This window comes from Galeopterus variegatus, unplaced genomic scaffold, assembly GCF_000696425.1.
Source record: "Galeopterus variegatus unplaced genomic scaffold, G_variegatus-3.0.2 Scaffold3765, whole genome shotgun sequence".
Lineage (NCBI taxonomy): Eukaryota > Metazoa > Chordata > Mammalia > Dermoptera > Cynocephalidae > Galeopterus > Galeopterus variegatus.
Window position 1 is genome coordinate 105,297 of NW_007729876.1, and position 15,685 is coordinate 120,981.

The window sequence follows — 15,685 nt, forward strand, 5'->3', positions numbered from 1 at the left end:
AAACGGCCAAAAAAAAAAAAAAAAAAAAAAAAAAAAAAAAAAAAAAAAAAAGATCTGGGATAATACTGGTGATGATTTTCAGAATGCTGTGTTTTTGTGTATATGAGACTTGGTGGACAGGGCAAGGTTTGATTTTTCCTTAGGCACCTGAGAAGGCAGAGTTCTTTTATGGAGGTTCTATTTTCCATGATCAATCAGCTTGTGAAGGAAGAAGAGACTGTTTAGAAAGAAAAAGCACTTCCCCACCAACTCCTACTGCCATACTTTCTCCGTCATGTTGAAGTTAAAATAATTTTTCTATCTCTATTTTTTCCCTGCTTACAAAAACTAGTATTTTCACTGTAAAAATCCAAATATCATGGAATGCCATTTAGAATGTTAGGATTTTCCATTGTCCACTGTTAAGTTAAAAATAACATTGGCAAAGGAAAAAGCTTAGAAGAGTTTAGGAACGGAATAAAGAAAATGTAATATAGAAACAAAGGTGGTTGATCAGTGATTGCTGTGTCCATTTGATTCCCTAACATTAATTTGAGTGCCTTTTATGGGCCGAGAATTGCTAGTCATCCTGGGGATGCAGAGATAACTGAGATAACCAAAGCGTTTCTCTAAGAGGAAAGAAAGTCAAATACAAGTTAGAAAAGTACATGTGTCATAAAAATTATAGAGATATGATGGTATAGGCATTCCAAGTTTTATTTCCGGCTGGGTAGACAAAGCAAGAGTTTGAGAGTAAATTTATATTCCAAGTCTGAATAGATTCTAAATAAGAAATGCCTGAGCTGAAGGGCATTCTAGGCAGTAAAAACTGTGAGCAATGCAGAAAAAAGTTCGGTTTGTGTGGAGCTTAGAGCATGTGAAGAAGTAGTGAGAAATAAGTCAGAGGGAATGTGGGGGCCAGATTGTGGGAGAGACTTCAATGCTAGGCTCAGTAGTTTGGAGCTTCTGCTTTAGGCCAGTGTTTCTCAAAGTGTGATCTATAAACCTATAGATGCGTCAGCTGGTATTCTAGTAAAAATGCAAATTCTATGGCTCCTATCCCAGACCTGAATCAGTCTCCTGGGCCTGGGGCCTGGGCATCTGACATTGGGATGCCATTCAAGGTTTTTGAGGTAGAAGTGAGAGTAGTGGGTACTCTGTCTAAAATTGCAGATCTTAGCCCCCAACACACTCCCTATCTCTCTTTGCTTTATTTTTCTCTGTAGTGCTTATACCATCTAACATATTATATATTTTGTTTGTTTTCCTCCTACTAGAATTAAGCTTCATGAACAGAGTTCTGTATGTTTTGTTCATTGCTGTGCCCCAGAACTGGGAAAAGTGCCTGACATTTTTGTTGATTGGATGGATGAAAGAATATTGTGAAAAATGGTTTGAAGCAGATGAGGCCAGTGGCAGAAAGATTCATTTCAAAATGGTTAAAAAAAATTGCTTAAAATATGGAAAAATGAACATATTATTTTAAGTGTAGAAAGAAATAAGTACAGTATTATTCCAGTTTTGGAGACAAATACTCTCTGAAGGCCGTTTCTCTAAGTTCATCCTGACTGTATTTTTATTTGAATAATTTTGAAACTGCGTTTTATCCATTTGCTATGATCACAAATTCATTTTCCTGAAGTTTACACTTTTCTCTCTTAGATTTTATATTTTTATTGCTTTGGAATTCCCATAGTTACCTTTCAATTTGGGATGCCTAATTGATAATTTGTGTGTGTTGAATGAATGTTAAATTCCTGTCATATTATGTGTAACAGATAGGGAAGATAAACACCAGATGTTAACAGTTATTATCTGTAGGTGGCAAATATTATATGTTTTTACTTCCTTTAAAGAAAATACAGGAAATGACAGAGACCTTTTATTAATTTGTTAATAAGAAAACCTCCACAATGTTATTTTATAATGATCTTTGTGTAGCAGTTCAGGTTATTGGGCTATGAGGGTCTGAGCTAGGGTAGACATAATGGAAGTGGAGAGAAGGGGACAGGAGGACTTGAGGCAGTGTGAACTGAAATGAGACTGATTTTATTTGGGGTCTGTGGGAAAGGAAGGAGTGAAAGTTGGTGCAATTTTGAGCATGCGGGACAGGTATGTGCCTCTTCCTACCATGCCAACTGTCCAGGTTTCTCGGAAAGACACAGGACTTATTTTATGACACCCTCCTCCCCAGTCTGATCAAACCTTTTCTCCAGGTGTCTTAGGTGCCTTCTGAGCAGTTGTTTCTTCTTCATTATGAGCAACAGATATTTATAAATCTTCATTCTGTTACTTTTTCTCCTTGATATATAGGATGTATAAAATGAAAACAAAAATATAGTTAGTGAATAAACTCTGTTGCTTCATCAGTTCTCAGAGAAAGCATCTTTACCCTCCTAAAATATCAGTAGAGCATTTTGAAAAATGCCTCAGACTTCTGCAAGAGTATATTTTTGTCAGGTATAATAAGGTTAAGTTGACATACAATAAAATTCACCAATTTTGACCGTACAATTTGATGAGATTTGACAAATGTATACAGTTGTGTAACCACTACCACAAACATTAGGTATGACATTTCTTTCACTCCAAAAAATTCCCTCATGCCATTATGCACTTCATTCCCTTACCCTGCCTCCTGGCTCCTGTTATCCACTGTTCTGCTTTTAAAGTTTTGCCTTTTCTAGATGCATATACGTGGAATGATAGCATTTGTAGTCTTATGTGTTTGGCTTCTTTCACTGAGCATAATGGAAACACTTTAGGATTCATCCATGTTGTTATATTTATCAGTAGTTTATTCCTTTTTATCACTGAGCATAATGGAAACACTTTAGGATTCATCCATGTTGTTGTATTTATCAGTAGTTTATTCCTTTTTATTGCAGTGGTAGTCCACTGTGTGGATGTGCCACGTTTGTTTATGCTTTCACTGCTGATTGATAACGTAGGTTCTTCCAGTTTGCGTCTGTTACTGTTGAAGCTGCCATGAACATTTGCTGATAAGTCTTTGTGTAGACATAGGAGGGTTCTTCAAAAAGTAAAGATTCAGGGCTGAGCCTGCGGCGCACTCGGGAGAGTGCGGCGCTGGGAGTGCAGCAGCGCTCCCGCCGTGGGTTCGGATCCTATATAGGGATGACCGGTGCGCTCACAGAGCTCACTGGCTGAGCGCGGTGCGGCCTGTCTCAAAAAGGACAAAAAAAAAAAAAAAAAGTAAAGATTCATATTGTCTCTTAATTCCATTTTTCCATGAACTTTTTGAAGTACTCTCGTATGTTTTCTTTTTCTGTTGGATTAATACCTGAGAGTGGAAGTGATGGGTCATATGGTAAATATACATAGTTTAACTTAATGAGAAACTGCCAACTGTTTTCCAAAGTGTCTGTACCATTTTGCTTTCTATCAGCAATATATGAGAATTCCAGTTGCTCCACATCTTTGCCAACACTCATTGTGATTTTTAACTTGCATTTCTCTAATGGAGTTGAGCATGTTTTCATGTGCTTATTTCCCATCCATATATCTTTGTTGGTGAAATGTCTGTTCATAGATATTGCCCATTTTTTATTGCTGTTGATGCTGCTGAAGTTTTAGAGTTCTTTATACTGGATGTAAGTCCTGAATTGGATATATTTTTTGCAGATACATCCTTCCAGTTTGTAGCTCAGCTTTTCATTTTCTCAACAGTGTCTTTTCAGGAACAAAAGTTTAGTTTTGAGTTATTTAAGTACCCTTAAATTATGTGCTTTTTATGTAGTATGGTTCAATAGTTAAAACAGATTTTGCAGAAATTCTTTTTTCTCACCCACAAGAAAGATGTATATCAAACATCATAAAAAGTGCTGAATGAATAAAATTAAAGCCTTAAGGTGGAAGACTGTGGTAGTAGAACAGCGATTTTTTTTTTTTTTTTTTTTTTTTTTTTTTTTAAGTAATTTAAAACTGACCCTGGTTAGGGAAGAGGAGATTTTACGGTAGCCATTGTTTACTTAGCCAGACTAAAACAGAATTTATTCTGAAGATTACTTAGAGAAACATATATTACACTAACATTATCTAACATTTTGTTGACACTAGTAGAATTTTTCATTTTTTAAAGTCATGTAACACATTTTGGGTAAATTAGAAATGGAACTTTTGTTTGTGATCTATGCAGGCTCATATCAGTGAAGGATTTCCTGTGTGCCGGAGGGTTTGACAGAAAATGTGATTGTTAGGCTAAGGCCTATTTTAAGAAATCTATTTTTAATTTATGACACCTATTTCATTTTGAAAGTCAGAGCCAACTTTTAAGAATTATTAAAATGAAAAGCCTCAGGGGGAAAGATTGTCATTGTCCTTGTCTAAAATCTTTTCCTTATCTCAGTTTTTTTTTTTTTCCCTTTCAAGGAAAAAATCATTGATTTACTATAACTCATTGTTTTTAGTGACTCTTGGTATTAAAGTCTGGTCTAATTTCACAAGTAGTATAAGAATACATTCTCATGGTAAAAGATTTAAAAATGTATACAGAATGAAGGGTGAAAATTCTTCATTTTTCCTCTTGAATTCCTTGTCTCTATTGTCAATTTAGGATGCATCCTTAGGGTCCCCTTTCTGTGCACACACACATACTAATATACAAATATATACAGTTTTTTGTTTGTTTTACACTAACAAAATTATTTTACTGTGACTTACTTTTTAACTTAATAGTCTTGAGTAATCTTTCCAAGTCATTTCATATGGATACACCTCATTCTTTTCAATGAGTGCATGATGTTCTATGGTGTAGGTAAACCATAAATTATTTAATTACTTCTTAGGAATCTTAAGGGCTCTTTTTTTTCTTTTTTCTTTTTTCTTACCCTGTTACAGATAGCTTACAGTGATGTCCTTGTTTATATATGCCTTTGTGGGCATATGAAATATTTCTTTAGGATAGGTTTATGGAAGTTGAATTGCTGGGTCAGAAAGTATATGGGCATTTTAAATTTTGATTTATATTGGCCATTTTCCTCCAGAAGAGCTTAAAATGACTTCTTTAAGGAGTGTAGACTTTCCCTTATTTCAAAATGATTGCCATGACACTACCTTCTTTATACTTCCATTTACCCTGAAGATAAGAGACCTTCTGCCTTTTTAATGCTTCCTGTTTTTCTGTTTCTATTCAACATTTCATTTTCTGGGTTTATACCATGTGCCAAGCTCTGACCTGTGTGCTAGATTGGAGGATGGCCCTTGCATTCAGCAAGTTCTGAACTTACAGATGCCATTCAATGTTCTTGCCACACCAATAGGATCTGTCATTACACCCCATTACTGTTACTAAGGATTTTTGCAACAGAGGCTTGGGTTGCTTTTTAGTATAAGTTATGGCCTATTTTATAGAAATGTTTTATAATATTCAAAATAATATTAATGAGCCTTAATTAAAAGTTCATTAAGTATATTGTATAAAGGTATGTCTAGAGGTATTATATAAAGTATATTGTAAAATGTGTGAGACACTTACATGCCAAATATTTTTTTTTCAATACAGGAATGGGTAGGACAAGTGGAAATAAGTGCTCTTTCTCTTATGTACAGGTAAGCACTGTAATAAGTAAACAAAAATAAAATCAGGGAATTAGTATATTTCATTATGCTAAAAATGTTAAAATAGCAAAGCTGTTTTATACCTTGGTTGTGAAGCATCTTTTCTAAGGTTTTTTCTTTTCTTTTTTTAATTGCATCAATTAGGTTATGACATTTAGATATGTCAACTTTAGAAATTTTAATTCTCAAAATATTTTTGGAAAAAGGCACAGTAATTTTTCCAGGCTATGTCCTATAAACTGTCACTTATCAGTATTACCGAAAAATGATTTCCTACTTTCTCTGGGCCAGTAGCATTGAATGGCTACTAGAACAGAACTAAAATACATTATTACTCAATTTTACTACTGTTGTCCAGTAGAGGAGCAGGTGAATACTTTGTTTTTTTCTTTTCAAAATGTTGTTTAAATTTCATCTTCATGAGTTCTGTGATTTTGAGGTCTCTCTTTAAAGTTATATCTGAATTTATGTTGTGTGTAAATTATATTTGAAATTTTATTTTTTAGAAGAGATACTTTTATATAGGTATTTTATAACGTCGCTGTTTCGTTACTATCTTTTGTTTACTGCTTTATCCTTAGTATTGCCTAGCACATATTAGGCTCTTGATAAATGAATGAATGAGTGAATTATTAAATTTAAATTTATAATATATTCCATTAGAAATAATTTCTAAATGTTATTTTCAGGAAAGATTTTATAATTTATCAGGAACCAAATGTTTCTCCTTCACAAGTAACTGAAAATAACTTTCCTGAAAAGGTAAGAATTTCTCAGAGTTTTTGTAGTGGATTTAAGTAAAAGAACCATTCAGTTGCTACCTTGACCTCCTAAGCTATAATTTTAAATGACTTGAAATAATTCTTTATGAAGGTTATGGTATTGTAACTTTTAAAAATTTTCTATTAATCATCATCGAGTCATACAGTTTTGAATTTCCCCCCCAACAAATTACTGTGTTGAACCCTTTTATAACGTTTCAGTGGAGACACTGAAAAAAATTATGGGACACTAGCGTATATGGTGAATTAGACTATTACTGTTTTATGTCAACATAAACATTAAATAGTAAAATAACTTGTAAAAATAGGTTCTGCCATTGAATCCAGGAATACTTTGGTAATCATATATATTTTCCATTGTAAAGGTAATTTTACTGGCAGTGGTGTTATTGCATTATTTGGTCAAAAGCAGAAACAACTGAAAAATTACGTGAAATCTAGAAAAGAAAAAAAAATTCACCTCATTCTCTTATGAGAGAATTTTGTTTTTTAAGGATTTTCTTACATTAAGGATTTTTTTTTTTTTTTTTTACAAATTACCCAGCCTTAGGTATTCTGTTATAGCAGTGTAAAATGGACGAGGGCAACTACTCAGCCACAAAAAGGGATGAATTACTAATACATACAACATGAATGAACCTCAAAGAAGTCTTGCCAAGCAAAGGAAGCCAGACACAAAGGACTATGTGCTTTGATTTCGTTTATGGGATGTTCAGGGACATGCAAAACTACTGTTTTGGAGTCATGCAGGCCAAGTTGAAGTGTCTTGTGTGTCACCATGCTAGTGGTGGTTAAGAGGGAGGGTAATTGAATGAAATACCACAGTTCTAGGGACTTGGGGATTTCCAAGGACTTTGCTCTGGATCTGGTCTTTCCAATACAATTTTTGGAATATGACATATTCTAAACAAAATCAATGTACACTTCTTTTTGTATAAGTAATTGACTATTTAGAAAGTACTTAAATTAACACTGTAAAGAAGCAGAAAATATTTATCTTTATGTTTCTTAGAGGTTAGTATTAATAAGGTTTTGGTTTATTTTTTTTTAACAGTCTTTTAACTTTCTTGTTCTTTAAGTAGTTGAAATCATGTTTTCATATATTGTGTCTGTTTGCTTTGATTCTATAAACATTTTCCCAAGCCATTAAGAATTTTTTGGTTTATTGGCTGTATCGCATTTTAGCATATGGATGTACCATAGTTGTACATGTAACATTGGCTCTTTAGGTTGCTTCTAAAATATTCACTTTCTGTTTGGAAGTTATCTGATAACTCAGAGGCATTGGAGACATAAGTTGCTTTGTAAATGTCGTGTATATAAAGGGCTGAAATATGTCTTATTTTTCCCTTTCAGGTATTACTGTGTTTTTCAAATGGAAATCATTATGATATTGTGTATCCCATAAAATATAAAGATAGCTCTGCTATGTGTCAGTGTAAGTATCACCTTATGTTTATAGAGGACATTTTATTCATAAACTATATAGCCTAAATGCAAACAAATCAGAGTAAATATATTCTTTTCTGTTGTAATATAAAAAATATTTCTAAGAAGCTTAGGTTACCAAGAATATTAATGTTATAGTAAAATCTTGTTTCAATAGGAAGAAAAAAGGAACCAGTGGCTAGAGTTTGACTTGGAAACACAAAGTTATTTTTTTCTGCAGTAAGTTCAGTAATAAGGACTTACATGCATTTTTAAAGCTGTTAGTGTATATATAGCTTGAAAATCCAAATGCTGAGCAAGTCAAACATTGGCTTGTATTTGGCACTAGGGCAGATTTCTTAACCTTGGCAATATTGATAGTTTGGGCCAGATAATCATGTTTTGTGGGGCTCTCTTGTTTAGTAGCATCTCTGGCCTCTACCCAGTAGATGCCAGTAACACTCCCTGTCCCTCATTTTGAAACCAAAAATATCCCGACATTTTGCCAAATGTTTCCTGGGTGTGTGGGTGTGTGTGTGTGTGAGAGATTTTCCCCTTCCCCTCCTCCCATTTGAGAGCTACTGTAACCATTATCTACTTTATCATCTGTTCAGACAAAGCACAAATCACTCATACAAAGCATGTACTGGGCATGTAACAGCTTTTTCCTCTGTTTTTAAGCTAGTGGTGACTAGTAAAGATATGTGTGATGCAGTTTTTTAAAATTAATTGATCCATTTTGAGATATGAAAATCTAGCTGTATGTATACTGGTTTGTGTCTTCCTCCTTCCCCAGCCAGTAAAATCTGGACATTTCAGCTTTGGGAAGGATAGCTCCTGGAGCCTGCCTTTCCTATACTTCTAAGTGCCTGTGGTTTGGGTGATACCAGGGGTCTGTCTCGTAACCAGAATCTGGAAGAAAGATGGTATGAAAGAAGGAGGTCTCTTTGAGGACTCATTTAGAGGGCGGGCACCCATCATTGATGAATTCTTAGTGTACTTGTTTTCATAAAGCTCCCTATAATAAAACCAAATGAAAGTCTTAAAATCCATGTGTTTTTGAATTTTTGGTAAAATATATTTCCTTGTTTTCAGGACAGGAAGGTTTTGTTTATTTGTTTTTTTTTTTTTTTTTTAAAGCAACAAAGTCATCTAAATATGTGTCTTCCCTTCAGTGGCTGCTGAGAATGCATTTTATAACAGTTTCTTTTTAGTTCCTTACGTAAAATTAAAATCTGGAGCTAAATTATATAGTCAAACATTCTTTTGCTTTATGGAAACCCAAGAAGTGCCTAGTCCAAAGTTACAGTTAGTAGGAAAGCTAAGACTAGCATCCAAGCCTTCTGACTTGTCAGCTAGTGCAGTCTTTATTGTGTTCCTCTTTTTAGCCATCTTAATGTTTTCCATCCAAGTCTTTTAAGGTCAGTCATGCTGTATGACATCCCTAAGTTTCAGTTTCTTCATCTGTACAGCCAGAAAGAATAATACTTCAATGTGCTGAGATTAAATATGACGATACGTAAAGGCATAGCACAGAGTGTGTAGGATGTAGTAATTGCTCAGTCTGTATGTTTAGCTTTTCATGTCATATTTGTTTCACAATTGTCATACCTTTTTGTGTTATTTTAAAAAATGGCAGTATCTTAGTGATTTCAAACTACAGTACTTAAGTGCACAGACAAATCTAGTTGCTCTCTAGGTAACCTTCTGATTAAATTGTGTTATTGACAATTAGATGTTGCAGATGTCCAGTTAGGATTTTAGAAGCCTGAGCAATAGACAGTCACATTTTTATGCTCTGTTCCTGTTTTTAAAAAACTGCCTGTAGTTAATGTTGCATAAAGTCTCTCTCATTAATTGCAGCTCTCCTTTATGAATTGCTGTATGAGAAGGTATTTAAAACTGACGTTAGTAAAATCATGATGGGACTAGACACCTCTGAAGTAGCTGATGAGAACAACAGTGAAATATCAGATTCAGAGGATGACAGTTGCAAGTAAGAAAAATTTAAATCCTAAAATATCTTTCTAGTGCCCTACAAAGAAACATTTCAATAAATATTTCTTCATGGAGTTGTTTCATATATTCAGGAGAGTTATGGTATTCATAAAATACAGCAATCTGCAGTAGAAGTTTTTTTTTCTCTGCCACTGATTTTACCTAATTTCCATTATGGCACTGTTCCTTTTAAAAGTCATTGTTTTTGGTTGATGAGAATGTCTATGTAATGTAGAAGTATATCTGTAGAATAGATTTGGTCCTATCTATATGTGTATATATAGTAAAATTTTAAAGTTAACCTTTCAAATGTTTACATATCCATTGATGAAAAATATGGCTGTTTAGATTTCCTTGACTTTCTTTCATTGTTTTCCTCCTTAGATAGTGCCTCCTTTTCTTTAGATAATTAAAATCCAAAATTTGGGTTCTAAGAATGTGAGCAGCTCTGGATAATGCCTCTATATAGATTGTAAACTTAAACCTTTTTTTTTTTTTTTCCCTTTTTGTCTTTTTTCGTGACCGGTAACGGGATCGCAACCCTCGGTGTCACGCCTGCACCGCGCTCAACCAGTGAGCGGACCGGTCTCTATATGGGATCTGAACCCTTGGCGAGAGCGCCGCCGCGCTCCCAAGTGCCGCACTCTACCGAGTGCGCCACTGGGCCGGCCCTAAACTTATACCTTTTAACATAAAGTCACTGAGGCCTATTTTTCTTTTCCACACAAGGCATACAGGGTAGTGCTTAAGAGCTTGGGCTCTGTACATCTAAATCTAGTTTCAGTCCTGGCTTGCTACTAACTGGACTTGAGGCAAGTTACTTAAATTTTCTAAGAAGCCTCAATGCGGTAGCCATAAGATGAGGATATATCAGTATTTCCTTTAAGGGGAGAATTTGTGAGGAATGGGATAGTATGTAAAGTGCATAGCGTAGTCCCTAGATATAATAGTCAACATATATTAGTTGTTATCAACAGTATTAAAGTTTACTTATCTTATATAAGAACCAACCTTATATTTCCATTGAAGCTAAAAGTACATTATTCCTCTTGTATGAGGTTATGAAAGTATCCTACTTGGTGTGTTACACACTGATGCTAGAGATAGAAATGGAATTTAAGCCTTAGGATATCTAATTTTTTATTACAAAAATACTTAAAAAAATGTATATATGTGTCTTGATTTGTAATTTCAGTCATTTGTTGGATTAAACTTCCCTGATACTGATTGAAAATTTAACTGCTGTTTCTTTCTAACCTGAATCAGTGTGTGCCATTGTAAGTTTAACCCTAGAACAGACTAATTATGTTTGTACAGATAGAAATTCTGCTCCATGATTCTACCCAGGCACCTATCTGGGTAAGACATGTTATTGAGCATAAGGGAAGTTGGAATAACTTCCTTTGTTGTAAGTAGTTAGAGAATAACTAACTAACTTGTTGTAACTTATTGCCTGTGGATGGAGTGTGGAGGACTTGTGGCACATGCCTTTGATTGCTGCTGCTGTTAATAGTATTAGCAGTTGGGTCTGGGATGGCAGTTGACAAGTGAAGAGGCTAGTAAGCTGGAGAAGTTTATCAGGGAAAGTGGAGCAGGTGTGTAAGAAGATGTGTTCATTATTGTGCTCAGTTTTTCTTTTTATACTGTATTATTGTAGCCCTTGGAATATGGATTGCCTTTTCTGCATTATTAAAACGTTTTACTTGTGTCATGTCTGACTTAGGACAAAGCTTCAATTAGGGAAGAAGAATGCTGTATAATCATGGCAAGATAGATAGGCATAGAGTGGTAATAAGGCGGGAAGACCGAGGATGTACTATATACTCTAGTGCCTGAATTCTTTGCATATTCAAATTGGCTGGTCTTGAAGTACTGGAAATTATGAATGATTTTCTAGTCTAAACTCTAGATACTTGGAGTCTGGTAAATATTGTTGCAGTTAAGGGTGTATTCTTGGAAATTATCTGGAAAACTATAGATTGATTTATTAAGGAGGAACTGTAGAACAGAAGAGTAGAAGTAGGTGCAGGTCAGAGCCTCTCTCATCTCATGTGCCGCTTGACCCATCATCACTCTGTTCCACTCTCACCAGCCTCTTGGCCACTGTAGGGTCTTTGTATGTGCTGTTTCCTCTGCCTGGAATACTAAATAGCCATATGGTTTGTTGTCACACAACCTTTCTTTATCTAAAAAGACATCTCAGCAAGTCCTTTCCTCATCCCACTTTTTATTATTTGAGCTTGCATCCCTATGCTATCACTTTTTCCTACCTTTTTCCTCCCGTAGCACTTATCAGTAAATATGTTAAATGCTGATTACTTATTTAGTTTGTTTCTACTGTCACTAGAATGTATATTTCATGTGGGCAGAGTTTTTGTCTGTTTTTTTCACTGTTAGACCCTAGCACCTAATAATACATAATGCCTGGCACATAGTAGGCACTCAAGTATTTGTTGAGTGAATGAATGTAAAATGCATAGGCATTTATGCTACAGTGAATTCAAAGGGCTGGTGACGGTTTTTCGTTGTGTTAGGGTAGATGTTAATTGTATGCAGATACATATTCTGCTTCTAATTATGGTTATGTTTCTTCCTTCATAGGAATAAAACTACCACTGCTAATGACATGAATGGATTTAAACCTTTGGCAGGCGATGAGGTATTTTATTTAGAATGGTTTTAACTAGTTCCTTAATCGTAAGGATGCTAGAGATGGGGGCCAGTTTGGGAAGTGATAGGTCAGGCAAAGGGCATAAAGAAATATCACTATTTGTAAGAATGAATATGCTAATAATAAAATGAAAAAAAGAGTAAAGTTACTATTAACATTTAAAAAAAATGGTCTTAACTAATTCTTCAATATAAGAAAGCATATGAATTTAGTTTAATTTTTTTTTTAACGGTACATTTTCAGTAGAGTCAAGGCCATTTACTAGTAAGAAATTTATGGATGACTACTAATTTTTTGAAGGTTTTTTTTCTTCATTTGATTTTACTCTTATACATATCACAAACAAAAATGTTTTAAAAGCATTTCGGTGTTGATTGGACTTCCTGACTTTGTTTAGCATCCAAAGAACAATGGGGAATCTACTAGCCTTTCTTTGTCTAGAAAGGTTCTTAAGTCACTCAATCCAGCAGTCTATAGAAATGTGGAATATGAAATCTGGCTGAAGTCTAAACAAGGTGAGTTAAAAATGTGTGCATTTTTTATAAATTTGCTTTGTGGTACTTCAAAATAATTAAGTTAACTTTATATTATATTGATTTTTTTTTTTTTTTTTTTTTCAGCTCAACAAAAACATGATTATTCCATTGCTGCTGGCTTACAATATGAAGTTGGAGATAAATGCCGAGTAAGTGATTTGTATAAAGAAGAAAAGATTTTACTTGAAATCTTGCTTTTTCTAATAGGAACCAAGAAAACAGCTGAGGTTTGAATGTGTTGTTAATTTGGAGTTTCAGAATATATTTATCATGTATACATTTTAATATTTAGCTTTTTGACCCATTTGAATACATTAGTAAAATTGTACAAGTATTATCTAAAACCATGACATTCCATCACATGATCTTTAAAAACAATTCAGCCTTTGGTATTACATGCTTCAAAGAAGTAACAATGACATTTCAGATATTTAGGTGTTTTCATTACAATTGGCAAATAATTTATTGAAATTGATTCAGACTTGACTTACCACTCAATTTGTTTTGTTTGTGAAAGTTATCCTGGAAGATTTTGATACATACATAATGTTTTTCTGTTGGACTGAGGAGGGAGAGTGAACCATAAGTTTTGTCATTTATTTTCTTTTTTTTTTTTTTTCTTTTTTTGTCTTTTTTCGTGACCGGCAACGGATCGCAACCCTCAGTGTCGCGCCCGTACCGGACCAGGACCGGCAACGGGATCGCAACCCTTGGTGTTGCGCCCGCACCTCACGCAGCCAGTGAGCGGCCGGTCTGTATGTGGGATCCGAACCCTCGGCGGGAGCACCGCCGCACTCCCAAGCGGCGCACTGTAGCAGTGCGCCCCTGGGCCGGCCCTTGTCATTTATTTTCTTTTTTTTTTTTTTTCTTTTTTTGTCTTTTTTCGTGACCGGCAACGGATCGCAACCCTCAGTGTCGCGCCCGTACCGGACCAGGACCGGCAACGGGATCGCAACCCTTGGTGTTGCGCCCGCACCTCACGCAGCCAGTGAGCGGCCGGTCTGTATGTGGGATCCGAACCCTCGGCGGGAGCACCGCCGCACTCCCAAGCGGCGCACTGTAGCAGTGCGCCACTGGGCCGGCCCTTGTCATTTATTTTCAATAAGCATACTGCCTGGGATTTGTAGCCAGTTGTTAAAGGGAAAAGTTGGATTAGATCAGTGTTTCTCAACCTGGGTGATTCCCAACTCCCTACTCCCCCGCCTCTGGGACATTTGAGCGTCTGGATACATTTTTTATTCTCATAACTGGGAGGGTGCTACTGACATCTAGTGGGTAGAGGCCAAAGATGTTTTCAAACATCCTACAGTGCACAGGACAGTCACCCCAGAACTCACTCCTCGCTGCCCCCAAACAATTATCTAGTCCAAAGTGTCAATAATGCTAAGGCTGGAGAAACTTTGGATAAGATAATTTACAAGATTCTTTTTCTGTTTTTTTTTTTTTTTTTTTTTTAGCAGAAAAATACTAGTATTTCAAAAGCAAAAACCCCACATGCACAAAAAATATCGGAAGTTCATTTTCATCAGAAATGTTTTCCATCAAAAAGTGTTGCCTTTTTAAAAGTACTTTAAAATAGCTGTTGACAAACATTTTTTCCTTGTGGAGGAAACACTTATTTACTTTATAATAAATTGGTTTATGTGAAACGTATCTGACTGACCAGGATTATATCTGGGGCATCAAAAATGGACTTTACCTTAAGAACCTTTAATAGTATTCTGATTCTGGGGTATTTGAAAGGTGATGAAGAAGAGGATATGATTCAGTTAGGTGATTTCTTTACAGGATTGTCAGAAATGTGCCCCAATCGTAGAAAAGAGTTGTGGAAGGTTTTACTGTATTTATGTGGAAAACTTGAAAGAGAACAAAGAGAAGGAAGGATAAACAAAAGTTTTTCTTTCTTTTAGGTAGAAATGTGGAGATCTGGGAGGTTAGCGAGATGGGTTTTATTGTACACCCTTTTGACCTTATTTTTACCAATTAATGTTCATTTTCTTTCTAATTGAAGACAAAATAAGTTAAAGACTGATCATTAATGCAAAAGATGCAGGTGACTGATTTTTTATTTCTGGAATTGTTCGACAGGTTAGGTTAGATCACAATGGAAAATTTTCTAATGCAGACATTCAAGGAGTTCACTCTGAGAATGGACCAGTTTTGGTTGAAGAACTGGGAAAGAAGTATGTACTGTTCTCCAGCTAAGGCATTTGCTGTCTCTTCCATTTTGCCTAATGTTATCATGAGCATTTCTAAATGGCTTTGTGTGTTTTCAAATTCACCGAAAGATATTGCCCATGTGTAGAAAGTATATTTGTACAGATGTTTAGTGCGAGTTCAAATTTAGTATTTTGCACGTTGGCAAATTTTAAATAAAGAATACTTGTTTTTTTTTTTTTTTTCCTTTTTGTCTTTTTTTGTGTCCGGCAACGGATCGCAACCCTCAGTGTTGCGCCCATACCGGACCGGGACCGGCAATGGGATCGCAACCCTCGGTGTTGCCCCCATACCTCGCTCAGCCAGTGAGCGGGAACCGGTCTGTATGTGGGATCCGAACCCTCGGCGGGAGCGCCACCGCACTCCCAAGCGACGCACTGTAGCAGTGCGCCACCGGGCTGGCCCCAAGAATACTTGTTTTATTGTGTATAAGAACTGTTTAAAATATCTTCACAAAGGCAGTTTGGGAAGTTGACTAGATTGTAAAGTGGGAGCTG

General features: G+C 35.5%; 1 protein-coding gene across 1 annotated transcript in view; it reads left to right on the forward strand.

Moving 5' to 3' along the window:
• Positions 1 to 10,120, forward strand: part of OTUD4 (OTU deubiquitinase 4) — a 14,228-nt gene extending 4,108 nt beyond the window's left edge. Inside the window, exons 3-6 of the mRNA XM_008585932.1 lie at positions 5,501 to 5,547; positions 6,246 to 6,318; positions 7,695 to 7,776; positions 9,630 to 10,120. Of these exons, the coding sequence (XP_008584154.1) occupies positions 5,501 to 5,547; positions 6,246 to 6,318; positions 7,695 to 7,776; positions 9,630 to 9,766 (339 nt within the window). The 3' untranslated portion in view covers positions 9,767 to 10,120. The remainder of the gene's footprint in view (positions 1 to 5,500; positions 5,548 to 6,245; positions 6,319 to 7,694; positions 7,777 to 9,629) is intronic.
• Positions 10,121 to 15,685: the final 5,565 nt, after the last annotated feature.